The sequence below is a fragment of the Penaeus vannamei genome, chromosome 3 (genome assembly GCF_042767895.1).
Source record: "Penaeus vannamei isolate JL-2024 chromosome 3, ASM4276789v1, whole genome shotgun sequence".
NCBI lineage: Eukaryota > Metazoa > Arthropoda > Malacostraca > Decapoda > Penaeidae > Penaeus > Penaeus vannamei.
The window spans coordinates 47,827,794-47,845,293 of NC_091551.1; the positions used below are offsets into that span (position 1 = coordinate 47,827,794).

Sequence of the window (17,500 nt, forward strand, 5' to 3'; positions counted from 1 at the left end):
GAGAGAGGGGGAGGGAAGAAAGGAGGGAGGGAGGTGAGATTAGGAATAGGGGTGAGTGGGAAGGAGGAAGCGGGAGGAAGGGAGGAAGAGTAGGAAGGAGGTCAGAAATCGGGTTGAGAAAGAAGGAGAGAAAGGGAAGGGAAGGAAGGAGGGAGGGAGGGAGGGAGGGAGGGAGGGAGGGAGGGAGAGAGAGAGAGAGAGAGAGAGAGAGAGAGAGAGAGAGAGAGAGAGAGAGAGAGAGAGAGAGAGGGAGAGGAGGGAGGGAGGAGGGAGGGAGGGAGGGAGGAGGGAAGGAAGGAAGGAAGGAAGGAAGGAAGGAAGGAAGGAAGGAGGGAGGGGAAGGAGAATGGTTAAGAATGGAGGGAGAGAGTGAAGAATGATTGACGAACGAAGAAGATATGAAGAAGTGAATGAATAAAGAAAGGGAGAGAGAGGGAGGAAGAGGAAAGGAGAGGAAAGATGTGTGTGAGAGTATATATGGAAATAAATGACCGTCACTCAATACCCATTCACGCCCTTCCTCCCTCTTACATTATTCCTTACTCCCTCGTTCATACTCATTTCCTCTCTTCCTCTTCCTCTCTCTCTCTGTCTCTCTCTCTGTCTGTCTGTCTGTCTCTCTCTCTCTCTCTCTCTCTCTCTCTCTCTCTCTCTCTCACACACACACACACACACACACACACACACACACACACACACACAATCCCTCGCTTTCTCACTCAACACCCATCCACTCCCACCCTCACTCAATATCCAATTACTTTTTCCCTCACTCACTCACTCACTCACTCCCACTCCCTCTCACCCACCCACTCCTCCTCCCTCCCACCCACTCCCTCCTCCGCTCCCCTCCCTCCTCCCTCCTCCCCAGCCCCTCCCTCCCCTCCTCCCTCCTCCTCCTCCCCCTCCCTCTCCCTCCTCCCTCTTTCCCCTTCCCTCCCTCCTTCCCCTCCCCTCCCCAGCCCCTCCTCCCTCCTCCTCCCCCTCCCTCCCTCCTTCCTCTCCCCTCCCCCTCCTCCCTCCTCCCCCTCCCTCCCTCCTCCTCCCCCTCCCTCCCTCCTCCCCCTCCCTCCCTCCTTCCCCTCCACTTCCCTCCCCCCTCCCTCCCTACTCCTCCCCAGCCCCTCCCCCCCAAAACGCACCTGGCCCTCCTGGTGTCCATCTCGGCCGTGACCGCCTGCCTCGTCCCGCAGCCCGAGAAGTAGAGGTGCTTCCCGTGTCCGTAAGGAGCGAGCGAGTTGCAGCCGAGACCCACGCCGCCCCCGCTCACCACCTGCCAGTTCGCGCCCACGCCGCCCTCGAACCCGTCCACGAGGCTGGTGGGCAGGGGCGTGGCGCGAGAGGGCGTCATCTCGCAGGATTCGCCTGCGGGGGGCGGGGTGGGATGGCAGGATTCAAGGATGGGAAGGAATAAAAGAGATTTAATGGAGGAATGGATGAGACGAAGCGAATTAACGAAGGATGGAATAGATGATAGTATTCGTGACAACAATATTAATATCAGTGTTATTTCTCATAATAAATAAACTATTATGGCGACTAATACTTCTGATAAAGATAGAATAAGACCGAAGACCCACCAATGGCCCACTTCTGACCCACAGGCCCATCAATGATCCACTAAAGACAAAAACCCACTGAAAACCCACCTCTAACCCAGTGACCAAGTAACCCAAGACCGAGACCCACTGAAAACCCACCTCTAAGCCACCAAAAACTCACATGAACCCACGTCTAAGCCACCAAAGACCCACATGAACCCACCTCTAACCCAGTGACCCACCGAAGACCAAGACCCACCGAAGACCCCCAGCCGACCCACCAAACCCACCTTCGTATCCCGCATCACAGGTGCAGACGCCGTCGACGCAGTCCCCGTGGCCGCTGCAGTGGTCAGGGCAAGCCTCGCCCACATACACGTCGTCCAGGGACCAGGGCGTGACCTTGCTGCCCTGACCTCTGACCTCCTGAACCCATCGGAGCTGCGTCGTGCTGGAGGGGGGAGAGGGGGGAGTTAGGGAGGGGTGTGGGGTGTTGGGAGGAGAGTGTGTCTGCGTGTGGGTATGGGTGTGTATGTGGGAGGTGTGTGTGTGTGTGTGTGTGTGTGTGTGTGTGTGTGTGTGTGTGTGTGTGTGTGTGTGTGTGTGTGTGTGTGTGTCTGTGTGTGTGTCTGTGTCTGTGTCTGTGTATGTGTGTGTCTGTGTATGTGTGTGTCTGTGTATGTGTGTGTGTGTATGTGTGTGTCTGTGCATGCGTGTGTATGTGTGTGTCTGTGTATGTGTGTGTCTGTGTATGTGTGTGTCTGTGTATGTGTGTGTCTGTGTATGTGTGTGTGTGTATGTGTGTGTCTGTGCATGCGTGTGTATGTGTGTGTTTGTGTATGTGTGTGTTTGTGTATGTGTGTGTCTGTGTATGTGCGTGTGTGTGTGTATGTATGTGTGTGTGTGTGTATGTGTGTGTGTCTGTATGTATGTGTGTGTGTCAGTGTGTATGTGTCTATGTCTGTCTGTATGTATATGTGTGTGTGTTTAAATGCGTTCGTATGTAAACGTATGCAAGCATGCATAAGCAATACATACATAGGTTTTCAGTGTTAAAATATATTCATGTACAGAAGACAAATGACGCAAATTTATTAGCTGTTTACAAAACGTTTCAAATAAAACATTCCTCCAAACATTTTCTATGTCACTGGAACTGCGCCAATTTCGGAATCCCCATATCAATTAAATATCAGATTCGTCTCGATATATATCTAATTCAGATAAGAAAGTCACGTCATAAATTCGTCATATTTCAACCTAAATGATTCAACTGAATTATTTTTGTTAAAAAAAAAACTCATTTGTAATTCTGAGCTGCCTTTCGCAATCTTTATTCTCAAATTACCAATAAACTATTAATTTCGTTTCAAATAACACCTTAAATCAACTATAACCGTAGTAATTCTTGACTGAATCTCTCAATCTGACTGTACTTAAACCACTAACAAACTGTATCATGTAGAAAAGGTATGGATGAGAATGAATATTTTCACAATACAAGAGATGTATCTGACTGGTTTTTTATTTTATCTTTGTCAGAAATACATATATTCCTGACGAAAATAGATTCGAAACCTGTCAAATGCATCTCTTGTATTGTGAAGATATTCATTCTCATGCATCCTTTTTCTCCATTTGTCAACATAAATACGGTTCAAACTGTATGATTTTCGTCTCACATAACAACTGTAACTGTAATTGTAACTATCCATTTCCTCTCATGATTTAATAACCAACTCAAATGTAACTTTAAGCGTAACCGTACCCATCTAACTGTGCTCAAAACAATTAAAAAACTATCAATTTCTACCCTCAATTCAATTTTGCACCTGTATCATTTCGTCCCAATGGCACCCCTCCTCAATTACACTTGAAATCGTAACTGTATCTATTTCGACCCAAATAAAAACTTCTCTCACCTGTACCTGTACCTGTATCTATTTCGTCCCAAATAAAAACCTCTCTCACCTGCGTACCTGTAACTGTATCTATTTCGACCCAAATAAAAACTTCTCTCACTTGTACCTGTAACTGTATCTATTTCGACCCAAATAAAAACCTCTCTCATCAAAATTGCACCTGTATCGTTATTTCAATCTAATAAAAACTCCTCTCACCTGTACCTGTACCTGTATCTATTTCGTCCCAAATAAAAACTCTACCCTCACCTGCACCTGTAATTAACTGTACCTCTCCCCTGTCCTCACCTGGCCCACGTCTTCTCAGGCAGAGGAATGGTAACCCTCATCCAGCGGGTATGGGTATCAGGGTAGTACACCGACTGCGAGTGGAAAGTATAAGGCAGGCAGTCCGGGTCCGGGGAGGTACCAGGGAGGCATAGATCGCGTACCAAATCCCAGCCTGATACCCCACCGTCTCGGCTGTACTCCAGACGAACGCCAGGGCTGTACCGACACTCCTGCTCCACTGTCCCGCACCCGACTGATATCTGAAGGGGCGAAAAGGGTATATGTATTTTGGGCTGGGTGGGTTGTCCGTCAGAAAGCATATGATGATAATAATGATGATGATAATAATATCAATGATAATGTCTGTCGAAAAAAGACAAAAAAGACAGTAAAAGTAACAATAACAACAGCAACAACAACAATAATAATAACAGTAATAACAATAATAACAGTAATAAGAATAATAATGATAATATCATTAATGATAATAACCATGCCAGTAATAATAACAAAAAAAATAATAATAATGATTATAATAATAATAGCATATTTTAAAAAAATGGTTTGGTAAAAGCATGACAAAAAGGACGTTCTAAGCTATTTATCTGGAGTAGATTTATAATTTTTCCTAAAAAAAATCTCTGAATGTATTTCTAGGCATTTTCACGTTGAGTTAGAATTCTGCCAACTTGTAAATGAAATGGGGCGTTAAATGTCCGTAGAATTATGTGTACTCAAGAACCAAAATGTAATTCTAATAATAGTAACAGTAATAATGATGATGATGATTTTATGATAATAGCGACAAGAGCAAAAGCAATAATAGTAATAATTTTGATATTCATAAAATAACATTGATAATAATAGTAATAATACCAATAGTAGTAGTAGTAACAGAACACCACCAGCACTCCCCCCTCCTCCTCCTCTTCCTCTTCCTTCCCTCCTCCCCATCCCCCTCCCCCTACACCCTCTACCTCTCTCCCTCAACCTCCTCCCTCCTCCTCCACCTACCCCTCCTTAACCTCCTCCACCTTACACCTCTATCCTCCCCCTCAACCTCAACCTCCACCTCCTCAACCACCTCCCACCTTCCCTTCCACTTCCCTCCCTTCTTCCACCTCCTCCTCCTCCTCCACCTCCCCTCCCTCCTCCATCCTCCTCCAATCTCCCTTCCACCTCCTCCTCCCTCCTCCCCCCCCACCTCCTCCCTCCTTCTCCACACCTCCTCCACCTCCCTCCTGCTCCACCCTCTACCTTCCTCCTTTACCTACTCATCCACCCCCTATCTACCTCCCCCTCCACCCTCTACCCTCTACCCCTCTCCCTCTACTCCTTCCCACCTCCACCCTCCACTCTCCTTCTCCATCTACCCATCCCCTCCCACCTCCTTCTTTCCACCCCCTCTACTCCTTCACCTCCCCCTCCACCTTCCCTCCCTTCTCCATCTCCTGCCTCACCCTATCTCTCTCCCCCCTCCCTCCTCCCACCTCCCCTCCCCCTCGCCCCCTCCACCCTCCTCCCCCTCCTTCTCCCCCCTCACCCTCACCCCCTCCACACCTTGAACTGCAGGACGTGGCCCTCGGAGACGATGAGTTCCTGCGTGGTGATGGCCCTCCGCCCCGGGCTCTCGGGACCCCACACCAGGGACCCGTTGGTGCCGCTCGAGCAGTAGTCGCTGTGGGCCTCGCTGTGGGGCGCGAACAGCCACTCGGATACCTGCGGGGGGTGAAGGGGGAGAGGTCAGAGGGTGAATGCGGGTGTGTGGGTACGTGGAGAAGTGGGTATGTGGGTATGTGGGTACGTGGGTATGTGGGTACGTGGAGAAATGGGTATGTGGGCATGTGGATTTGTGGATAGTGGGTATGTGGATTTGTGGATATGTGGGTACGTGGATAAATGGGTATGTGGGCATGTGGATCTGTGGATAGTGGGTACGTGGATAAATGGGTTTGTGGGTATGTGGGTACGTGGGGAAATGAGTATGTGGATTTGTGGATAGTGGGTATGTGGATTTGTGGGTATGTGGATTAATGTGGGTACGTGGATAAATGTAGGTTTGTGGGTATGTGGATAAATGGGTATGTGGGTATGTGGATAAATGGGTTTGTGGGTATGTGGGTACGTGGATATGTGGGTACGTGGATATGTGGGTACGTGGATAAATGGGTATGCGGATTTGTGGGTATGTGGATATATGGGTATGTGGGTACGTGGATATGTGGGTATGTAGGTATGTGGATATGTGGGTACGTGGATAAATGGGTATGTGGATTTGTGGACATGTGGATTTGTGGGTATGTGGGTATGTGGGTAGGGAAGGAGAAAACGGGTGGGTTTTGAAGGGGGGTCTAATTATTTTGTTAAGTGTATGACTAATATTATTATCACTAAAACAATGTAAGCAAGATAATTGTTCTAACTGTAAGATTTTTTCTAACTGGAACTTGTAATATCAATAATAATGGTAATAATAATAATAGTAATAATTATAATAATAATAAATATATTAATAATAATTATAATAATAATAATAATAATAATAATAATGATGATGATAAAAACAATATTCTTATCATAATCATTAACATCATGTTGTATATTATCATCATTATCATCATGAACATTATCGACATTATTATCATTACCATTCACAACAATAATAATCAAATGACAACAATAATTAAATAACAATAATAATCCAATAACAATAATTATCCAATAACAAATAATAATCCAATAACAATAATTATCCAATAAAGAATAATAATCCAATAACAATAATTATCCAATAAAGAATAATAATCCAATAACAATAATTATCCAATAAAGAATAATAATCCAATAACAATAATTATCCAATAAAGAATAATAATCCAATAACAAAAATAATCAAATAACAAAAAATAATCAAACAATAATAATCAAACAACAACAACAACCCAGCAGCAGCGCCCCCCCCAGCAGAGGCAGCAGCAGCGGGGGCCTCACCGCGGGGTCGCCCTCGAAGCGGTCGAGGAGGGAGGCGGCGCTGATCTCGGAGCCGCCGATGAACAGGTCGTCGAGGGACCAGGCGGGCGGGGGGGAGGGGAGGCGGGGCTGCCAGAACCTGTGGGGAGGGAGAGGGGGTGAGAGGGGGTGAGAGGGGGGAGAGGGGGAGGGAGAGGGTGAGGGGGAGGGAGAGGGGTAAGAGGGGTGAGAGAGAGGGGTGAAGGGGGGAGGGAGAGGGGTGAGAGGGGAGGGAGAGGGTGAGAGGATACAGGGGGAAAGGGGGGAGGGGTGAGAGGGGGGAAAGAAGGGAGAAAGGAGAGGGATGCGATGTGATAATTATCTTATGGAGGTGAGGGTGGGGGCTTAAATGTATATGCGAAGGTAAGAGCAATTAAGATATATAAAGAGATACACACACACACACACACACACACACACACACACACACACACACACACACACACACACACACACACACACACTCACTCAACCCCCCCCCCCCCCACAACACACGTACACACACACATACCTCTCCCCACCCCCTCCACACACACAATCCCCCGCCCCCTACCACGCGCACCCCACCCCACTACCCACACACACACCCACCCACCCAACACCCCACCCTCCAACCCCCAACCCCCTTCCCCTACACCCCCCTCCCTTCACCCACCCGTCTTACGCTCCACCCCTACACCCCCCCTCCCTTCACCCACCCGTCTTCACCCCCACCCTACACCCCCCCTTCCTACACCCACCCGTCATTCCGCCCTACACCCCCCCTCCCTTTACCCCCCACCCTACACCCCCCTCCCTTCACCCCCCCTCCCTTCCGCCCACCCATCTTCCGCCCACCCGTCTTCCGCCCACCCTACCTGAACACAGTGGCGGGGCTCCGGGCGTGACTGGTTAGCACGATGTACTCCTCGCGCGGGTCGACGTACAGTTCGTGGTCGAGCTCCCGGAGAAGGTGCCAGCGAATGCCTGGAAGGAAAGAGGCGGCGTGGGCGTGGGGCGAGAGAGAGATTTGGTTGCTATGGGTTTGAGAATGAATATCTATACATCAATCTATCTATCTGTCTATTTATCTATCTATCTGTCTGTCTGTCTGTCTGTCTGTCTGTCTGTCTGTCTATCTATCTATCTATCTATCTATCTATCTATCTATCTATCTATCTATCTATCTATCTATCTATCTATCTATCTATCTGTCTATCTATCTATCTATCTATCTATCTGTCTATCTATCTGTCTATCTATCTATCTATCTATCTATCTATCTATCTATCTATCTATCTATCTATCTGTCTGTCTATCTATCTATCTATCTATACATCAATCTGTCTATCTATCTGTCTATTTATCTATCTAAATATCTAAATATCAATCAATCAATCAATCTATATATCTCCTTTTCCCTTCTTTTACCCTCCCCATCCTTCTCCTTCCCTTCACCAAGCCCTTGCTCCTCCCTCACCCTACCCCCTCCTACCCTCTCCCCATCCCCTCCCCCTCCCTCTCCCACACTTCCTCCTTCTCCCCCCACCCCCCCTCCCCCTTCTCCCCCCCAACCCACCTCCATCAACGGAGTACTGCACAAACACGTTGTGGTGCCGGTGGGCCGCCCTCGCGCACACCCCGCTGCCGTGGGCGCTGCCGATCTGGGCGACGAAGTACACGAACTTGCCGCTGCGGGTGTCCACGGGCTGGGTGAGGAGCTGGCGGGTGTGGGCGCCCTGGAAGGTGGCCGTGGGCGGCACCTCCAGCCCGCCGCAGCCCTCGGAGATGAGGGCGCCCTGCACCTGCTGGAAGTGGCTCCGGAAGGCGCGCTCGCTGAACTCGTCGCGGATGAAGGGCTGCCGGGGGAGAGGGGTCTCATGAACGTACGAGGAAAATAGGGAAAATACATACAGGGAAGGAAACAGAAGAGATTTACATAATCGAAATATGAAAAAAATCGCCGTCTACAGAACAAAAAGACAAAAACGACGATTCCAGATGACCATATTCCTATTCCTCTACATCTATCATAAACAAAGAAGTAAAACAACACCAGAAACCCACATGCACGGCACACAAAAAACACCCGATAGAAAATACAAACAAAAAAACACCCATCCGACTAAATAAAACAAACGAAACTCGCGTCGGCAAACAGGACGACCCACCGACGACCCCATCTTACCACATTATCGACGACGACCCGCTGGCAGTGGTCGCCGGCGTACTGGGCGTCGCAGCGACACGCCCCGAACAGACACGACCCGCGGCCCAGGCAGTGCTTGGGACACGACCTGCCGATGTAGACGTCGCGGAGGGACCACCGGTGGGCGCCGCTGACGTCGTGCGAGGGCGCCTGAAGCCAGCGGAAGCGGACGTACCTGGGCGGGGCAGACGGAGGGGATGGGGACCGGAGTCAGGTTGATAAATGTAGGAAAGGGATGAGAATGGATCTCTTCACAGCACAAGAGATGCTGTTGATTTTGCTTTGTTGGGTAAAAAAAGGACAAAAAAGAGAAGAAAAAAAAAGCGATGTTCAGTGGCCGTTCAGAGCGGGATTGATTTCCATTTCTTTGGAATCGTCGAAAAAAATTAGAACATAAAGAACACTTTTACCCTCAGCCTCCCTCCCCTTCCCCCCTTCCCTCCTCCCATTCCCCCCATCACCCCACCTGGCCTCCCCTCTCCCCACACACACGTTTCCCCCTCCCCTTCTCCCCACTCCCCACTCCCCCCATCACCCCACCTGGCCACCCTCCCCACTCCCCCGACACCCCACCTGGCCACTCCTCTCCCCCTTCACCCCCTTCCCCCACCCCATCCCCACCCCACCAACCCACCTTGCCGGCCCAACGTGCGCTAGAGGGTACACGAATCGGTGCCATCTGAGCGGCGCGTAGTACACCGAGGCGTCCGTGACCTCCGCACAGCTGGTGTTCCCCGGAAGACACGCCTCCCTCACCAGGCGCCAGCTGTTGCCGAAGTCCACCGAGTATTCGAGTCTGGGAGGAAGGGGAATTTTAAGAAAAGTGGAATTTAAAAGGAAGCGTTTTATAGTCTGGGAGGAAAGAAATGGAATAGAAAAATATATATATTTGTTTGGAGGGAAAGAAATACAAAAGAAAATGGAATAGAAAAGAAAGAAAGAAAGGCAAAAAAGGAAAAAAAAAAGAAAACACCGAGTATTCGAGTCTGGGAGGAAGGGGAATTTTAAGAAAAGTGGAATTTAAAAGGAGGCTTTATAGTCTGGGAGGAAAGAAATAAAAAAGAAATGGAATAGAAAAGAAAGAATTTTAGTTTGGAGGGAAAGAAATAAAAAAGAAAATGGAATGGAAAAGAAAGAAAGAAAGGCAAAAAAGGAAAAAAGAAAGAAAAAAAAGTCCACCGAAGAATTTTAAGAAAAGTGGAATTTAAAAGGAGGCTTTATAGTCTGGGAGGTAAGAAATGGCATAGAAAAGATTTTTTTTAGTTTGAAGGGAAAGAAATACAAAAGAAAATGGAATAGAAAAGAGAGAAAGAAAAACAAAAAAGGAAAAAAGAAAGAAAGAAAAGTCCACCGAGGAATTTTAAGAAAAGTGAAATTTAAAAGGAGGCGTTTTATAGACTGGGAGGAAAGAAATGGCATAGAAAAGAAAGAATTTTTGTTTGGAGGGAAAGAAATAAAAAAGAAATGGAATAGAAAAGAAAGAATTTTAGTTTGGAGGGAAAGAAATAAAAAAGAAATGGAATAGAAAAGAAAGAATTTTTGTTGGGAGGGAAAGAAATAAAAAAGAAATGGAATAGGAAAAAGAAAGAATTTTAGTTTGGAGGGAAAGAAATAAAGAAGAAATGGAATAGAAAAGAAAGAATTTTAGTTTGGAGGGAAAGAAATAAAAAAGAAATGGAATAGAAAAGAAAGATTTTTAGTTTGGAGGGAAAGAAATAAAAAAGAAATGGAACAGAAAAGAAAGAATTTTTGTTGGGAGGGAAAGAAATAAAAAAGAAATGGCATAGAAAAGAAAGAATTTTTGTTTGGAGGGAAAGAAATAAAAAAGAATATGGAATAGAAAAGAAAGGAAGAAAGACAAAAAAGGAAGAAAGAAAAGTCCACCGAGTATTCGAGTCTGGGAGGAAATTATATTTGTTTAAGAAAATGGAATAGTCTGGAAGGAAAGAAATAAAACGTGGAATAGAAAAGAAAGAAAGAAAGGCAAAAAAGGAAGAAAGAAAGAAAACACCGAGTATTCGAGTCTGAGAGGAAGGGGAATTTTAAGAAAAGTGGAATTTAAAAGGAGGCTTTATAGTCTGGGAGGAAAGAAATAAAAAAGAAATGGAATAGAAAAGAAAGAATTTTAGTTTGGAGGGAAAGAAATAAAAAAGAACATGGAATAGAAAAGAAAGAAAGAAAGGCAAAACAGGAAGAAAGAAAGAAACAAAAGACAACCGAGTATTCCAGTCTGGGAGGAAATTATATCTGTTTAAGAAAATGGAATATTCTGGAAGGAAAGAAATAAAAAAAAGTGGAAAAGAAAAAAGAATTTTGGTCTGGAAGGAAATGGATTTTTTTAAAAAGTGGAATATGAAAGAGAGCATTTTATAGTCTAGAAGGAAAGAAATTTTAAAAATTGGAATAGAAGAGAAAGAATTTTAGTTTGGAAGGAAAGAATATAATAAAAAATGATCAATCATAGGTAACAACAGCCCGTGATAGAAACATACGTATAACTACACAAGAAAAATCCAAAATACATAGTGATTAAAAACAACATAAAAACAACACAATATCCGCACTTGGCAACAACAACAAAAAAATCAAAACCGACGAAAATTCTCCCAGACTCACTTCACAGGGACCACCTGGTTGTCCCACGTGGCGCCGCAGCCGATGGCCAGCTGGAAACTGATCGAGTGGTTGATTCCCACCTGTGGAGTCAACCAGAGAATTATTCAGATTTCCAGAAAGGTGTTTGGGTATATTAAAACATGGATACGTTCTAGGTGTTAGCTTTTCTGATAAAAAGAAATAAGCAATAGAGTTTTCGGTTTAAAAAAAAAATGGGTAAAAATTAGATACGTTCTAGCTATTTTTAAAACTTGTTCGGTTAAAGATTGGATACATTCTAGATGATAGCTTTTCTGATCTAAAATATGTAATAAATGAGAATAAATACTCATATAAAGCAATATAAATTTCATCATTTCACTTTTACACTACTTAGTAAAGAATATTTCTAAATGAAAACCGCAAAATCAGACATCAAATAATCTTAAATACAACTTAAAAAAAAAAATTTAACACAACCTCGAATTAATCTCTCCTTCATGGATTATACATCTTCTGACTAAAACTGTACAACCCAAACACAAAAAGAGTAAGATTACACACCACAAACTCGAATTAATCTTTCCTTCATGGATTATACATCTAAAACTGCATAACCAGAACGCCAAAGAGAGAGATTACTCTCACTCTTACTCTCACTTACCTGTATGTCGCTGGTCTGGATAAGAGCTGGTTCAGAGGCCGTGGACATCATGGTGTACATCGGCAGGTCGTTATCGCAGTAGTTGTCTGGAAAGGTTGACATTGCAGAGAAATTGTTGCAATACAAAGCTATGCGAAAGGAATGGGGTAATTGTTGCAATACAGATGTACGGTAAAGATTCCGCTGGGGGTGATTGTTGTAATACAGATCTACGGTAACGTGGGAGTTGTTGCAATACAAATCTACGGTTATGTGTCAACTAGGGATATTGTCGCAATACAGATGTACGGTAAAGTTTCTACTGGTGGAATTGTTTCATTGTAGAAGGAATTATTGCAATACAGATCTACGGTAAAGTTTCAGCTAAGGGAATTGTTGCAATACAGATCTACGGTAAAGTTTCAGCTAAGGGAATTGTTGCAATACAGATCTACGGTAACGTTTTCATTGGGCAATTTATAGTAATAATATTCTTATCTGATCAAAAATTAAGAATTGCTGTCAAAACTTTGATGATAATACGTATACTTATACATATGAATACAATTTTTCTGTGCAAGAATTGGCGTAAATAAGTACAAGTATAAATAAACACACTAATAAAAAGCCTCTAAAAGAAGCAAGCAAACAAATCCTCCAAAACAAACAACAAACAAACAAAAGCAAGGCCGCTCGACCCTCCACCCACCTATCCGCCCGTTGTACCGCCTCAGCCACATGGGCGGCACCAAGTCGTCGGGATGGGCGTAGGTGAGCGCGTCTGGGGGCGTGACGTTGCCGCCCACGAAGACCGCGTCCAGCGCCCAGTCCAGCCGGTTCCTCTCCTGCGGCTCCGGCTGCCACCACCGCACGCGGCCGCCCTCGCACCGCAGCGCTCGCGGGACCTCCAGCCACACGTACCTGCGGGCGGGGAGGGGGGTGTGTGAAGGGGGAGGGGGAGTGAAGGGGGGAGGGGGTGTGTGAAGGGGGAGGGGGAGTGAAGGGGGGAAGGGGGGTGTGAAGGGGGAGAGGGGGTGAAGGGGGGGAGGGGGGTGAAGGGGGTAGAGGGAGGGAGGGGAGTTAGAGGGGTGGAAGAGGTGGGGAAGGGATGGGGGAGAAGGAAGGGGGGGGAGGGAGGGAGGGAGGGAGGGAGGGTGGGAGGGAGGGGAGAGGGAGGGAGTATGGGAGGGAGGGAAGGCGGGAGGGACGATGGAAGGGAGGAAGGAGGGGGGAGAGGAGAGGAAAAGGGGAGGAGGGAGAGGGGAGGAGAGGGGAAAAGGGGAGAAGGGGAGGGGTGAGGGAAAAGTGGGGAGGAAGGGGGAAGGGGGAGGGAGTAAGAAGGAGGATGGGAGGGGAGGGGCAGAGTTATTATTGTGGGTATATTGTGAATGATTAAATGTGTGTTTGTTTGTTTGTGTGGACTGGTGGATGCGTGATTTTGTTTAATTGTATGTGTGGACATAAACAGTGTAAGAACGCAAATGTGAATAAATCGAATATCCTAAATAAGAAGAAAAAAATAAAATAAAAAGCAAAGAAAATAAAAAAATAAGAAAAAAAAAAACAAAAAAAATCAAAACAAAATCCAAAGATCCCCCCCAAAAAATAAAGAAATACAAAAAACAATAAAAAAACACACCCCGCCAAAAAAAAGAATAAAGAAATACAATAAACAATAAAAAAACACCCCCCCCAAAAAAGAAAGAAAAAAAATCACTCACGTGGGCTGCTGGTACACGAGGAGCAGCTTCTTGACGGAGGCCCAGGACACGCCCCCGTCGCACGAGATCTGCACCAGGAGGGCGTGGTCACCCCCGGCCTCACGCCCTGCCACGGGGTCAAGGCAGCCTGTGCGGAGGTCGAACTGCACGAACAGGCTCTCGCGCAGGTCAAGGTCCTCGGTCTCCAGGTATCTGCTGCAGCCCTGGGGGGGAGGGGGAGAGGAGGGGGGTGAGAAGGCTCGGAGGGAGGGAGGGAGGGAGGGAGGGAGGGAGGGAGGGAGAGAGGGAGGGAGAGAGGGAGGGATGGAGAGAGAGAGGGAGGGAAGGAGGGAGGGAAGGAGGGAAGGAGGGAGGGAGGGAGGGAGGGAGGGAGGGAGGAAGGGCAGGAGAGAGGGGGATAGGGAGGGAGGGGAGGAGGGAGGGAGGGAGGGAGGGAGGAGAGAGGGGGATAGGGAGGGGGGAGGGGGGTGGAGGAAGGGAGGGAGGGAGGATGGCGAGGAGAGAGGGGGATAGGGAGGGGAGAGAGGGAGGGGGAAACAGGGAGGGAGGGAACGGGAGGGAGGGTAGAGTGAGAGGTGGAAGAAGGGAAGGGGAGGAGGGTGGGAGTGGTGGAGGGAGGGAGGGTAGAGAGTAGGTAAGGTGTGGTGGAGGGGGGGGGTTAGAAGGTGGAGAGTGGGGGTTGAGGGAGGGGGAGAGAGGGAGGAGGAAGGGAGAGGGAGGGAAGTGGAGAAGGAGGGAGGTAGTGAATGAGTGAAGGAAGGAGGAGGGGAGACACACACACACACACAGAGAGAGAGAGAGAGAGAGAGAGAGAGAGAGAGAGAGAGAGAGAGAGAGAGAGAGAGAGAGAGAGAGAGAGAGAGAGAGAGAGAGAGAGAGAGATGGGCGGGTAGGTGGAGGGAATGGGGAAGAGTGAGAAGGCGGTGAGTGGTGGAGGGGGAGGGGGGTGGTGAGATGAGTGGGTGAAGGAGTGAAGGAGGGGGGGAGGATGAAGAGGATGTGGATGGCAATATAGGAGAAAATATAAACAAAATGCACACGCACTCGCATACACACATACATACATGCAAACATACATACATATACACATACGCGCACACAAACACACCACCAACCCCTATCCCACACTTACCGACACCCGACCAACGCACACACACATACACTTACCACCCCCTTCACACACACACACACACACACACACCCTACCACCCCACACTAACCCAAGTACCCGCTTACACCCACCCGTCAACTCCCACCCATACCCACACACCATACCCTTACCCCCAAACCCCCCAGCCCCCGCTCCTTACCCCCAACCCCCAACCCCCACTCCTTACCCCCCAACCCCCTAGCCCCCACTCCTTACCCCAACCAGGTGCAGCGCCGACCCAGCCGCCACGGGCCCACAGTGGTCCGTGATAAGCGCCCCCACGACCCTGCGCCACCGGCCGGGGGTCACGGCGCCCTCGAAGTCCTCAGCCAGGAAGGTGGGCAAGGGGCGCTCAGGAGTCTCACAGCTGTTACCTGTGGGCGTGGGATCATTTGCTTCTATTAACTCTTATGACTGTTTATTCTAGTCAATAGATGTCATAAACATTATATAATATATGTATGCAAGATTTATAAGACAGAAGAGTCATCTATCTCAGAATTCTTGCAGCTAATACCTGTGGAAGGTGAAACATTTATCTGTATTGACTATATTGACTATATATTCTAGTTAATATACTTACGAGATTTATTGGTTATTTGAGTTAACTATCTCTATGGACTGTGTGATCTTTATTTCTTTTTCAAAATCTGCAATTATTGACTATATCAACTTTTTAATTACTAATTTATCTACATTAATATCCCCTTCCGGTTCCCCTCATCATCATTTCTATCAAATACTGCATTTCTTTTCAAAACCTTTTTATATAGATTACGTCTTACCTTCACCATAACAGTGATCTACTCTCTGCCAATTCCCCCTTTTACCTCACATCCTTATCCACCTTCAAAAGGAAAACTACAAAACTACAAAAAGCCTCCCTACAGTGCCGTCCCTTCCCACGACGCACCTGTCCACCCATGCTGGCACTGGCACACTCCGGCGTCGCAGAACCCCCTGGCGGAGCACCTGTGGAAGCACTCGTCGCCGATGTACACGTGCGAGAGAGACCAGCTGTGTTGTTGCCGCCAGCCGTCCCTCTGCACGAAGCGGACGCGCGTGCGCTCGGACCTGCGGAGGGGGGGGAGGGGTTGTTTTGCTTTTTGCTTGTCTTTTTGTTTTGCTTTTTGGGGGTTAATTTCTATGTTCTTTTCGTGGATTATATTGAGGTTTTTGTAACTACTTTTCCTTATTCATTATTTTAAATGGGATTTGTTGTTTTCTTGCTTATCTTTTTTAGTTAATCGATGTTCTTTTTATGAAATATCCTGATTTTTTTTCGTTTTTAGAGGGTTAACTTGCATGCTCTTTTTATGGAGGAATTCCACGCGGATGTGCTCGGACCTGGCAATGTTGTTTTTTTTTTGTCTTTTTATGAAATATACTTTTTAATTGTCTTTTTGACAATCTTTCTGTTTTTTTTATGAAATATGTTTATATTTTTCGGTTGTTGTCGTTACTGGTTCTGGTTAATCTATATGTTCTTTTTATAAAATATATCGAGTTTTTTGTTTTATTTTTGTCAATATGATTTTATATTTTTTATATTTAGATTGTCTTTCTCTTGTCATTATGGTTTATTTTTAGTGTACTTTTTCTTAATCTATAACATTTTTCGGCCCAACTCTGCAATAGCATTTCATTATTTTTTTCATGTGTATTGTAAGCTATGTACTATTCAAGGTAATTCCTTGCACAAAATATGAGTCTAAAAGAATATGACGATGTTCCCTGCCAACGGACATCATTATTTTTTCTTAATTATCTTTGAATTGAATTTTCGGGAGTGCTTTTTACGGCAAGTATCCGACATATACTTACTAATCTAACACATTCTTTAGTTTTACTTCAATCAAAAAGATATAACAACACGCTTTCAAAATTTAGATTAAACTTAATATTATCGTGATTATCTTACATGAAAACGAAACATCACTTCAGCTTCTCCTTTGTACAAAGCCACGCCTCTTCTTACAAGCCATCTGGGCCTACTCATTTCTTTCTTTTCCATCTCAATCAAGCAACTAAAAAAAAACATTAACTCGCTTTCAAAACATCATAATTAAAATGAATAAGCTTCTCCATTGTATAAAGCCTCGTCTTTCGGGACTTCAGCCCACCTCCACGTCCCTACACATTCCTTCTTTTACGCCAGTCAAACAAAAAATATTAACCCGATATTCTCGTGATTATATTAATATAAAACAAAACATTTCTAAAAGTCCTATTACATATTCCTATCTTTTACACAAATCAAGCAACCGCAAAGCATAATTAAATAACTTCCAAAATTGAAATCCCATTCAATATCCCCGTAATTATTCAAAAAGAAAATAACTTAGGCTTCTTCGTTGTATAAAGACACATTTCCTTTTCTTCCAATTTCTTTAGTTCCAACTCAATATCCTCGTGATTATATTCATACAAAAAAGAAAAATAAGCTTCTCCGTTGTACAAA

At 45.9% G+C, this 17,500-nt stretch overlaps 1 protein-coding gene across 1 annotated transcript in view; it reads right to left on the bottom strand.

Annotated features, from left to right (window-relative positions):
- Positions 1 to 17,500, bottom strand: part of LOC113800631 (reelin-like) — a gene marked incomplete at its 5' end in the record, with an annotated part of 39,820 nt that overhangs the window by 2,779 nt on the left and 19,541 nt on the right. The window contains 15 exon segments of the mRNA XM_070114094.1: positions 1,143 to 1,365; positions 1,832 to 1,992; positions 3,752 to 3,993; positions 5,294 to 5,452; positions 6,725 to 6,842; positions 7,600 to 7,708; positions 8,301 to 8,580; positions 8,910 to 9,105; positions 9,565 to 9,726; positions 11,547 to 11,626; positions 12,190 to 12,275; positions 12,878 to 13,089; positions 13,890 to 14,092; positions 15,256 to 15,413; positions 15,953 to 16,113. Coding sequence (XP_069970195.1) covers positions 1,143 to 1,365; positions 1,832 to 1,992; positions 3,752 to 3,993; positions 5,294 to 5,452; positions 6,725 to 6,842; positions 7,600 to 7,708; positions 8,301 to 8,580; positions 8,910 to 9,105; positions 9,565 to 9,726; positions 11,547 to 11,626; positions 12,190 to 12,275; positions 12,878 to 13,089; positions 13,890 to 14,092; positions 15,256 to 15,413; positions 15,953 to 16,113 — 2,550 coding nt within the window.